This window comes from Anas platyrhynchos, chromosome 7 (genome assembly GCF_047663525.1).
Source record: "Anas platyrhynchos isolate ZD024472 breed Pekin duck chromosome 7, IASCAAS_PekinDuck_T2T, whole genome shotgun sequence".
Taxonomy (NCBI): domain Eukaryota; kingdom Metazoa; phylum Chordata; class Aves; order Anseriformes; family Anatidae; genus Anas; species Anas platyrhynchos.
The window spans coordinates 32,016,310-32,029,376 of NC_092593.1; the positions used below are offsets into that span (position 1 = coordinate 32,016,310).

A 13,067-nucleotide genomic window follows, 5' to 3' on the forward strand; every position below is an offset into this window, starting at 1 on the left:
CTAAGATTCACACATTTCCATTATTCATATTTCACCAATAACACAAAACTCACTATTCTGCTTCAAGCTATCATATAAGTGAGTTGATTTACCAGAAATATCCTGTTCATTTATCAAATTACACACCAGAAGCATTCCATGCAGCTTTGCAAGAGGTGTTCACCATAATTTTACCTGCCCAACTGCTCTGTCTCTCTCCAAACTAGTTAACATTTTCTGTCTCAGTGTATTCTGGTATTTTTCAGTCAGCTGCTTCAGCACTGGTTCATAGGATGCATAATGTGCCTTCAGCCTGTGAGCAAGAAGACAACAAATAGTTCCTCAACAACCTCACAGAACTGCTAAGATCCTAATCTTATACAGTTAACAGAAAACAGAATTTCGGAATAACAGAATTTCGGGATTAAATATTACAAAATAAATTATTATACCTCTGTACCAGTGGCCTAGCTTGAACTCATTTGCAACCAAAGCATTATAGTAAATTCCACGTAGCAAGTTCAAGGTGTAAAAAAAGAAAATACCAGCTACAGGAATCACAATTGCCAAGGTTCTGAACTCAGTGGGATACCAGTTACCATTATAAAGGACAAAGGATCTAAAATCATTACATATTCACAGCAAAAGATCCAGGTGAGAAAACATGTCATTGATAGTTTTAACTGTTAGAAATACTATATAATTATCAATATCACATCACACCATGGAAAGTATACAGAAGTTCATTACAAATTAATAGGCATGGAAGTGCACAGTACGTAGAAGAACGGTCTGATGGAATTAGTTTACCAAGACACTAAGTAATTGCAGCTAGCTTTACTTTAACACTTCAAATTCCGCCATATTATCTTATTTCCAGGCAATAACTTGGCTTTTTGTTTTGTTTTTTACCTTTTAATGTCACAGATAAGCCTGTTTTTCTCCTGGACCACTCGCTTATGATGCATTCGATGGAAGTCACGTTCTTTCTGCATTTTTAAGAAAGCCTCTTTTGCTTTGCTACATGTAAACAGAAAAAAAAAAAAACACGAGAAAGGTATAAGCCTCCTCCTGTTGCACACTGAATACACACAGAATGCATTTTCTGATATACACATGCCTACTTCTGCTACTACATCCTATGGTGAAGAACATGCTTTTGACGTCTTTTTGCTGCTCACCAATGTACGAAACAGTAGAGACTTTCACCATTACCTTTCTTCTGTTCCTTTATACGAAACCCATAGGGATTCTAGCATTATACATCCCAGAGTTGAAGTCAACCTTATTTTAGGCACAAGGGGCCTTGTGGAGGCACGCATTGAAGGTGCAGGTGATTAGAAAACAATACTCTTCTTTGGAGTTACTAGACTTTGGAGATACTAGACTTCCTAGTATTTACATCAGATCCGGAGCCCATCATAACAGCGCATTAGAAGGACACATGCAGAGGGTTAACTCTACCATTGTCTTGCAAATTCATATTTTTAGAGAGCTTCTGGAAAGAAAAACGCACTAATAAAGTTCTAGGCTCTGTTCAGTAGTGTGCAGCCTGTCCCCAGGTGTTATCTTCCACACGTAAGAGCCGAAAAGATCAAATCCAAAATTGCAAACTTACTGATCACCTGTTTTTCCCTAAGCACATTCTACATACACATGACACTCAAATTTGCTGCTCCATAAACATAATACAAAATAGCCTGAACATATTGAGTATACCCAGATTCTCCTTGCCTTTACTGAGGTGGGTTTTGTAGTAAAGATTAGTAGATGCACTGTTTAATCACAAAGGAAGACTGAAATTACCTCACACAGTAACTAGATATTTGTTCTTTGCTAAAAATAAAGCTCTCTTCCTCTTCAACAGGAGTTGAATAATCAGGCAAGCCATTATGACAGTGTAATATGCAAAAATTACAAGTCCAGGAAGAGGTCCTGTAACTATTACATATAACTTGCACTATATTTAATAGTACAAATAATACATATTTACTATATATGCACACATTTGCTTTATTTACTACTTATACGAACTATCATATTCACACGTGCACATTTACATGTGAATTGCTGCTCATAGCAGGGGAGGCTAGAGCTGTAGAGCACAGAGAATCTAATGACACTGTGCAGCAGTCAAAGCTAAGACAAATCTGGCAAGGAAATGAAACAGGCAGGGCTGCCCCTGCAGGAACCACTGGAAAAAGACTCCAAGGAGCCATAGGCATGTACATAGCTTTGTGTTATGTGTGCGCAGTAATATCAGAAGTTGTGAAACAGCATAACTTGGGATATTGGCATTGAGATACAAAGTACAGATTAATGATTCTGCTCAAATGCATGTGAATAGCAAAAAAATTGAGAGGTAAATGAATCAATGATTTCAGAATAGTTCTGTGAAACGCCTCCATTGTAACACCCATCACATAAAATCTGACTTGCTGTTAAGACCTTGAATACAAAACCCAACACTTTCAAGCTAAGCAGATGGGTTGTTCTTTGAGTAAAAGATGTTGCTACAGCCACAGCAAAGTTAATAAACCATTATTTTGGTTAAAATACTTGTCAGACTGCAGTCAAAGTCTCTCCATTGAAACTTTTCTCAAGCAAGTAGTTTGACAACAACAGAAGAGGTCAGGGTTTGATAAAACCAAGCCCTGATCTGACTGCACTGCAGTTGTATTTAATTCCTCAGGATGCTGGAAGTTGTAGCCTTCAATGTTTTAATGAATACAAAGACAATTTTAGAAAACATACATGAATAACATTTAATATGAATTAAACTCAACTAGTCTACTATAAGAGATAGTCAACAATTTTCAGAGATAATGTTTTCAGATTTTTCTTGTATATTGGGAAAGTATCTATACTACCAGAGAAATACCACAACAGATAACCCCCTTATCAAAGAATCAGAGCTCAACTGTAGCCTTCAAGATAAAATAACATGAAACTGAATACACTTAGGGTCCATTTTATCTACTATCAGAATATACTATCTGTTTTTAAAGTTTAAATAAAAATTAGCAGTGTATCTAAAGGGTATTTAAGGCAGTAACTACCACTAGTTTTGGAATAGAAGAATTATGCTTATTTATTCATTCTATTGTATGTATTCTAGTGACGCTGTTATATATCAAGACGGCTCTGGATCTTGGACAACCTATTAAAAGTATATATTTGTTGTACATAGGAACTGAGGCTGCTGATTTTCTCTTTAAATGATTAAAATCCACAGTGAAATGTAACCAGCAGACTGAAATTTAATCTATTTGCTTACCTGCTTGCCATGCAATCATGTAAATGCTACATTAAAATACCCAAAATACTATTACATATCCCTTCTAGACACTGTAACTCTTCCAACAATTGTTAAACTACATTAAATCAGAAGGTACTTCGTTTACAGTCATTTAGCCTGGGCCCCCTTACCACTTAAGCCCCAAACACCATCTTTCAGCTGAAAGTTGTCAAGAGTAGCAAACTCAAAAATACCAAATGTAATTAAAAGATATCTTCAAATACACTTCACAGCACTGCATTTGCACCAGGAAAGTTTTCTGACTGATCCACGTAGCAAAATCTAGGTCTGTCTTTGATCAGGAATCATTATTTCCTAACCAGTCAAATCAGCACTTCTTCAGTGCTCCTAGGCATTCTGGTTTGAGTGTAAGTCAGTGAGTTCTCTCTCACGAACTTGAAAACCCAAATTGACCTCCAGGTAATTTTGGCTCCTGCTGGAATATTTGCTTTATTGTAGCAAGGATACTGACTTCAGTCATTGAATGGATAAACAAGAAAAAAAATTAACAGCCACATCAATGAAAGGATTTAGTATAGGTTGATACAATCGGTTTTTTTTTACAATCAGGTTTTTATCTAAAGGACAAAGTAACACTAATTCATGGTACGTACTGCAGAATTGTTCTATTTCATTCGTCATTCCATAAATAGTACTGTTTTCATTCATAAAACACTCAAAATAAATAACTGAAATGAATGTCAAAGTACACAATAACATTAATAACAATGAAAAAATTATTTGAAATAAGGGGTTGAAAAATAACATAGCGACCATTATCACAGACTGTTTCACAACTACATATATTCAGTCATGATAGCAGCAGAAAGACTAAGAAAAGAAAGTTCTCACTACCATCACAGAAAGGAGGAGGACCTGTAGTTTAGTTTGCATTTTAATATGGTACATGCAGAATAAGTGCAGTATTTAACAGTAAATGCCAAAGAAATCAGTCTACTTGTAATTTGTGACCTATCAAACTCCTCTGTATGTCACTGTGATCTCTGTAATGTCGAAAAGGCAACATGACCAGACCTCTGTTGTTTTGTGTTTCATGAAACACTACAGCATGAAGAAGCAGAGCTGAGTTTCAGTTAATGGATTTTTTAGTTATTTTTTTTTAAGCACAGTTCACTTCAGTGACTGTTGGGAATTTTATTTAACAGATTGCTAATATGCTCAGTTCCTACAGGCTATCTTTTCTCTCTCCTGCCTTCTTCCTGTTCCACATTATCATTCTGTCTTTTAGTCTGAACTAGGCATCTGCTACAAAAAGTTCTATGGTGCCCTGTAGAATGGGCATGTAGAATGGCATCCTAATGGGGAAAGAAAACAACTCAGGACCACGGTGAAAGATTTTGAACTATGTTCTTAAACAATCATGAAGAAATAATACAAGCCCATGTCAACTCATATCAAGTCACTATCAGCTCCCACTATCTTATTATGGCACGCTCTGCTTCATACAAGACGAAAAAAAAGTGAGAAAAGGAAGCAGTTTGTTAAAATTACTACGGAAAATAATTCTCATATGGGCTAGATTTTGTCTTGCCTTCTTCTACAGCACATGACAACTTCTTGCTCTCCCATTCTAACAGGAGACATTCAACACCCAAATTCAATGTCCAAAGAAACTGGAGATGAAAATTAAGGCATTTTATGTGGCCCATGAGCCAGTGGAAAGGTCTAAATGACTGCAATATTTGACTTTGTGATTATTGAAGTTGTTTACATAGCTTATAGACTATGGCCAATTAGTTTATTTATTTGGAATGTTATAAGTGATTATCATTGGAAAATCATTTGATGATAGTTATTATCATCAGCAATGATTATTTAAAATCTGAGTAGCTATTTTTCATGTAGAGGAACAATCTAAATGAAAATGAGTAGCTTGAGCAATCTTGAAGAAAATCAGAGATGGAGTTAAATTATTTTTACAGCCCTGTATTTTAAAATTATGCACTTGCAAAAACCAAAGTAAGTGCATTATTAGCTCTCAGGGTTAATTTAATCATCATGTATAGATCTACCTTCAGTATGCATAGTTAATTACTACATCTCCATTACATTGGGTAAATATTTTAACTCTCTGGTGACTGTATTTGTAAAATCAGGTACTGCAATTTACACAGATATAATCAATGCCGGTCATTTACACTGACATACCATTTAACTCTCAGACCAAAGCAACAGATTTTCACATTTTTAAATAAAAATGTATAGTTTTTTTTCCCTATGCTGGTATTTCATGGCAGTTATAACTTATAGTACTGTATTTTAATAGAAAATGCATATAATCATTTATTTTGTACTTCTATATATTATACTGTCATAATTCTTTGTAGTAATTTGTTGTGATTACTGGATCTTGAAAATTATGTTCTATAGCCCAGTAAAGGCAAATAATTGAAATTAAGATTTAGGTTTCTAACAGAGCTCAGAAAAAAAATTAAACTAATTATAAATGTCACCTAGAAGCAAAAATATGTGCAGCCAGCATAATGAACACAAATTTATTTTTTAAGATTTATTTTATCTGGCCTTTTACTACTGTGTAACAAAGTTTCATTAAAACCAAGTAACATACTTAGCAGCAAGTTTATAGCTGTCCAGATCTTTCCTCAAACGCATGTTCTCAGCCTGAAGTTGCTGGTTCTGGGTATACACAGTTGGCACCAGTCCGACATCTTTGGCTTTAAAGGCACCTCTCTCTATCAGCTCATACCTAGTAGAAAAGGGAAAGGGATTTTGGATTTTATTCCATTTTTCCTACTTCTCAGTTCACTGATGTTTCTTCTCTCATGCTAGCATTTTTATAAAATAGAATCATATTTACCAACTAAAGGCATTTACCTCTTTTATAATCATTAACAGTTAGCAGTATTACTACTCCTGCGTTCTGTTTTTCCATTTTCATTCTAAAAAATGTATTCTTATTGTTTGTAATTCTCATGACATGCCCTCTGTAACACTACTTCAACTATAAAATAGTTTCATTCCTTCCTTTCTTCCAAATAATTTAAGACCAAAAAAATTTTTGTTTAAATACTGATTTAACATTTTAAGCCTTTGCATATATACACAATGTTTTTTCTCTCATATGCTGTAATACACGCAAGAGATTTTCTTTTCTGTAGACTCAAATAAGATGACAAAGTTGTGAAAAACCAGGATGAATTATTCTAAAGGCTATCATCAACATGGAATTCTGAGTTCACATAAGAAAACTTCTTCATTCCTGTTCTTCATTGCTTCCTGTGTGCTTATGTTGCTTTCTCCTTATATTTATCTATTTTACCAGCCCCTGAGGAAACGAGTCTGTGATGTAGAAGCCTGAAGGCTGCTTTTGTTAAATAACTGTACAGACTAACTTGCATTTTTGAGAAGTAGAAGTGAATCTGGGGCAGCATGTAATTCTGCATAGAAGGCAGGAGCAACTGAAAGTATTTAAGTATCCTCTATCAAAAAAAAAAAAAAAAAGCGAATAGTGTTACTAGAAAAGATTCAGAAAAACATGACTGTCACTACACAAAGTAAATGATTCTGCAGAACTACACTTGTTCAAGGAATGATTATAAGCTATCAGGATTTGTCAGAGTATTTCAAAACACATCAAAATTCAAGCCTACATATATGATAAGATACTTGTGCTCACACTGCACAGGTGATTCCAGAATCCAGTACAAAATATGCATTTGTTTACTTTTATCCTGAAAGAAAGAAGGGCAGGACCTTCAGCTAGTACAAGTTTTTACAGATCCACTGAAGATAAAGATATTGTGCACTATGGAGCTCTATCACTTCAGCATAGGTTCAGCGGAGCTATAAATAGCTTACATCAGACATCTGCTAGGCCCACAGTTTTCTTCCCTGCTGATCTTGACTGCAGCTGGAAGATGTTTTAAGTAGGAACTCAATGGAAGGAATAATATGAATATTATTTACCTTTACAGAGGAAAAGCATATTGAATCAGTGCATATTTTTTCAGTTAGGAAGGTAGGAAAAAAACAGCCGTAATTAGTGATAAAAACATCCTGAACACTATCCTGCACATAGATATAAGCAGCAGGCTTTAAATCTGAGGACGGTAAGCAGCATTCCTAGATCACCAAAACACGCTGTGGAAACAAGTTTTGTAGAATACGGGATTCTTATCTCACAAGTGACTCTTAGAGAACACCTACTAAAAATTAAGAGGAACACTACAAACTCCTATACCCAGATGAACTGCTATGGTCACCTGCTTTCCTGAATTCTATGCATAATCTCAGAACACTCATCCCTATAAATTGAGCTATCATTTACATTTGCCACCAAAAGATTATAGGATTTTGAAAGATTAAACTGAATGTGTCCAAAGCAAAATTCATTCCATTGTCACTTAGTTTTCTTCAGCAAATTGTAGTAGCAACAGACTTTTAATGCCAAGAAAAAAGCTTAGTCATTTTCCAAAAATATTGACTGATATGCAGATACAATTCCCATCAAAATATTGAAGATAAGGGCACTTCTCACTGCAAATAATCACAAATCTATGAACTTCTTTATTTGTCAGGAAATTGTCTCCCCTGAATGCCTTAAGTGCAATCCATGAAAGCCATCAGCTTTCTGCATGAAGACACATCAGACATGGGTAACTGATTAAGTTAGCCTCCAGCAGAGCTAAAAATCCTGAAAGACAATTTTAATGAAAGACAATTAATACCAATACATTCACTCTTGTCTAAGAGTGCTACTAAAAATGAAGGCTTTTGTGCATGTAGAAGAGGAACAGAAAGCTACGCAAGATAGCGTTGTGAGATCTCATTTCATCAAACTAGTCCTGTAAAACTCCAGGAGCTCCTGCATACCTCGCTGACTGCCACACAGCTATTGTTCTCACTGCTTTCCATTTAAGAAAGGAACTGTGATTCAAAATGAAATTAGTTAGTTCCGTGCACATGGGGACATTATTTTAAGCTTTCAGAACAGCTGAGTTATAATTCTTGAACTACCATTTAAAGTTAACCAAGAATTTGGAAGCTTCAGGAACAGATGGCCATCTATGATTTTAAGATCAAAGCCCAGCGCGCTGACTTACAATAATACATTATTACTATATGCTTTACGCTGATTTGAAGTTTCTAGGAGTTCTAAAGGAATCAAGTTGCAGAGAGGCCCTGCAATTAAACTGACATGTAGCTCAGGATAATCCTTTACCAAGGGACAAATCACCTGGAGATGCATTCACAGACTACAATTTCAAGTTTTAGCTCTTACAAGAACTTCTTGCTGAAAATTATAATTCTAACTGATAACCTTTTAGACAGTTTGAACAGAAGACTAAGAAAAACATGAGTGCAGAGAATAAAGGACCCTTTATGCCCTAGTGTATTCCTCCCATCTATTATTTTGGCACGTAAGTAGAAACTGTATATTACCATGTTATACTTGCTCCATAGGCAAGTGACCTATGCAAAACTAGATTAAGACACAAAGGGTCCAAATTTCAGTCTCCTGTGGCATCCTTACATACTTCCCATTAAATAAATATAAATTCGTGTATATGCTTCCGTGATAAAGTGAGAAGTTAAACAGATAACTAGAATATATAGCTAGGACACATGCACAATATTAGGAAAGAGTTTGTATACTCCTGATCTGAAATATGCATTGTGCATTCATTTGTTGCAGCTGCTAGCGCTCTGTAAATCCATGCCGACATTCACAGACAGACATGTTTCAATCATAATAAGCACAAGCTGAGAACAAAAACCAATTCTACTGAATCACCTCAAGAAAGAAAAAAATAGGTACACCTGATTTTTATTCTAATTTGTCTATATAGTCAGTTCCCATCATCAAGAACAAGAAAGTAGATGTTCATTTGAGTTTCTGAAATTGAACTTGAGGCTATCTTGTGTCCTGAGCTAGTTCTAATACAAAACCCCTATCTTTTAATCCCAAAGCTCGACCTTTTAGTGTGATCCTGCCCTAGAACTAATAAGCCTCATTGCTCTCAGGATTCAGGAACTCACAGCATAGCACACATTAGTGTGACTGCATGATTTCCAGGCTAAAGAGGACCCAGAACAGAGGAAATTGAGGTCTGCCTGAAATAAGTAGGCTGTTTCCACTGCCTTCAGGGAGCTACGACATGGAGGACCACAACCTACATCCATTGTCTTCATTCTGCAAAAAGGATATGTTTTTTTGAAATAAATCTACCTTTATACTCAGAAAATGCAACAGCTTCACTGCATATGCTCTATTATGCGTGATCCGGGCAATCTTTGCAAGGCATACAAAACAACTAGGGAATTTGTTGCCTTGCACAGTCCTGTAAGTTTATTCATAATTTTAACCAAATTAAAAAGAAAAGCATTTTCAAACCATGTTTCTGTAATTAGCCCGCAGATTTCATTTTCCTCACAAGCTGAAACGTTGCCAGGTCTCTAGGACCACTTGGAGATGACCAGCCCAATGAATTTACTAACTACACAGAGCGACAGCTCCATGTGCATGTGTGATTCATCTGCTCATCAGCCTGGCAAGATGTTGCCAGCAGCAGTGAGCTCTCTGGGATTAAGAGGTACAGACTGTCGGATACATCAATTTACAGTTGATCAGCCCTTGCACTTCAATACTCCAAAGCTGTCTATCCAATATCTTTCATAAGCAACAAAAGCACTGTAAAGTCTTGTATATCAAAGGAACAGAAAACTTCATGGTAAATTAGATATTCTAAAAATAATTTAAAGTCTGATTTTAAATTCCTTCAAGTGTAACTGGAAGAAAAAATGTGCAAAAAACTATGTATGTGAAAATATCACTAGAATTGTTATGAACTTATTCATTCCATCAAAGAAAAATGGGTTTGGCTTAAAATACAACATAACCATGACATTTTATACAGCTGGACAGAATAATAATGTTTTCTCAAACTCTGAAATAAACAGATAATTTGCTCCAATTTAACTGACCTTTAGATCTTAGACAGACAATTATTTCAAAGCAGCCTTTTTGATAAATTTTCTCTACGTTAATTAATTTCTCATTTTAAATTCCATTAGTACTTGATCACCACAGCATGAGAGCGAGAGAGTCGTCCCAATACATAATGAGGAACCTGAGTACACTAATCTGTTCTCACTTTCATTAATATTGCAAATTATCTATCTCAAACCAACATGAAACATTTTGAAATAAGGTATTAAATGCAGACAGTCTCAATACACTAAGATTAGATCCTGACATGCTGAGCTTTTTTGTAATGTTACTGAAATCTAAAAAAAAAAAAAAAAAAAATACTACTTAAAAAGGAAAAAATATATATATGTACAGCTGAGGATTTACAAGATAGAGCCTGCTAAAACCTGTTCTTGCTCTATTAAAAAGCAATTTGAGTTTTGCCATTGATATAAATTCCAACAGCAAGTACTTCAAAAAAGCTGAAATTTCATTAAAAGGCCACTATTTATATCCATCTAGTATTAATTATCTTTTCCCCAAAAAACACTGAACTTCGTGAAACTTAATGCTATTCCTATAGTCCTTTTGTCGAAAAAAAAACAAAAAAAAAAACGCAGAACTGCAGTGCTCCTTCTCTAAGGAATCATTTAAGTCACATTGTTACGCTATCAAAAAATGGATTATTAATTCTAGAGGCAGTGTCTGATTGGTGATTTCTACACCGAGACAACTAGAGTCTCATCAACAACAGCAGTTACTCCCCGCTAGAGACTGTTTCCAATACAATTTAATAGCCTATGGGCATCACCACTTCTTTTAGGAAAAGTGATGTTTTTAACTTTTCAGATTCACTTCTTTTCAAATTGCACAACTTCAAAGCACCTTGTTAACAAACTTCTGAATGCCTCTTGTTTCAAGACTGACCACAAGGTAACTCCAACTGAAAGATGTTTCATATTTCCACTTCTCAGAATCTTTCCAATGTAACTTGCAGATTCAAACCAAGCTTCTAACTGAAAATATTTCTAGACAACATCACAACAAGCATCATTTTTACTAGAAAATAGTTCAGCTGTCCTCTCAAGCTTTGCAGCACTTCTAGCTAATCAGTAGTAAAAAATTATATAACCTGAGGGATTCCATATATGAAGCAGGCTATTTAGATGAAGCTGAACTTTTAAATTTCTGTGACAATTTTACATCGAATCCCTGCTCTGCTGAGGAAAGGAAGATAGCAACAGCTAAAGAGTTTACTCTTCCAATTACTACAGAAATTAAATTTAAAACATACCATATTATTTTGACTGATATACCCAAACTACCAGGTATCAAAAACTGTTCTTATTCTACTTCGAAGTACAAGGTCTCTATGATGAAGGTCTGAAAACATACTATCAAGTGAAAACACTATATCCAACTACAAAGCATTCAGCTTTTAAGCAACCACCCAGATTCCAAAAAACAGGAAAACAAAAACCTCATTTCTTAGCACTACTACAACGAAATGCTGATCATTTTGCACTGGACCCATTTCATCCAGTGATGACATCTGCATTGCAGCTGGTTTCTGGTCTTCTCTGGTAGTCAATAGAGTGCAGAACATAATTGAAAAAGAACACACTTGAATTCACTTCAGCTTAAAGGAGATAGATAAAATAACTCAGATGGGTTGCAGCCTAAAAGTGAATGTTTTCCTTCACCAGACATAAACGAGGCCTGAAGTGACCACTTCAGGCTTTTAAACATCTAGAGTTAGGCAAAATGCATGCAGTCCTTCAAAGGTACCTGTTTAGGAACTCCTCGGATTCAACTTTTTTGGAGGATCTGTCCTTAAAATAATAGTTTTCATCCTCGCTCTCAACACGTTCATTAATTCAGTAAAATGTCACATATAAATAAATTCTGCAATACTTGAAATACTTGAATCCTGAACATCTACTTCCAAATTCTCAAAGTCAGATGGTCATTTAAATGTTTTACCATTCAGTTTGGAAGCAGTCGAGGGTTCTGGACATCCCCAGTCTGACCAGAAAATTACAAAAGAAGTCATCCATCGCTTCAGGTATTTCAGACACTGATTTCTCTGAGGTCAGAACTGATTGCAGAGCCTGAAATTAAAATTTGATATTTGTTATTAAGCCTACAAGAGAAATGCAGTTATCATACTCTATTTCTGAGGCCATCTAAAGTCATAGATCTATTAGAGTACAGCTGAACGTTTCCCTTGTCTTTGTCGATTATATCTGCAATCCCTGATCCAATACCTTCTAATATCAAGGTCTGTGGAAGGTTAGAGAAGTCAAAAACCACCTGATTTTTGTACTCTGAACCTGGCATAATCTGATATGAACCTGAAACTATTTCATCTGATGGATGCTCTTCTGTCACAGAGCAGAGAGAAAATGTTGGTTCTCATATTCCTGCACCCTTCAGCAACCTTCAAAACTCACAATGAAAAAAATCAAGACTTTATTTCCTGAAAAATGCAGAAGTCCAAGGTGATAGAATAATAGCACTTCTTTTTTTAATGACAATGCAAACAATGGACAGACCAAGAGCTGCATCTCCATCAGGTCTCTTACTTAGGAAGAAGTTCCACAAAGACCAATTTTCCCCTTTCTTCTTAACGTCCACGTGCAGACACTGAATGAAGCTGTCAGATGACACTGCTACAAGTGTTAGCAGAATGCAGATGGTGCACTGAGGCTTCATATGCATCTCCTCCAGTGCCATCAAGGTAGACAGCTATTAAGATGAGATCAACTCATGGGTCAAGGACAGTTGCCAAAAGCTCAATCAAAACAGAATATTTTACTGCAGAGAAAAAAGCACCTT

General features: G+C 35.5%; 1 protein-coding gene across 7 annotated transcripts in view; it reads right to left on the reverse strand.

The window, feature by feature from the left end:
• SPAG16 (sperm associated antigen 16) overlaps nt 1-13,067 on the reverse strand; it is a 395,938-nt gene that overhangs the window by 361,331 nt on the left and 21,540 nt on the right. For 6 of the 7 annotated variants that reach the window (XM_038182154.2, XM_038182153.2, XM_038182151.2 and 3 more), the window contains 4 exons: nt 12,213-12,340; nt 5,868-6,005; nt 892-999; nt 175-292 (listed from right to left, as the gene is read on the reverse strand). In XM_038182154.2, the coding sequence (XP_038038082.2) occupies nt 175-292; nt 892-999; nt 5,868-6,005; nt 12,213-12,286 (438 nt within the window). In that variant the 5' untranslated portion in view covers nt 12,287-12,340. The remainder of the gene's footprint in view (nt 1-174; nt 293-891; nt 1,000-5,867; nt 6,006-12,212; nt 12,341-13,067) is intronic. The other variant, XM_038182152.2, reaches the window with a different exon arrangement.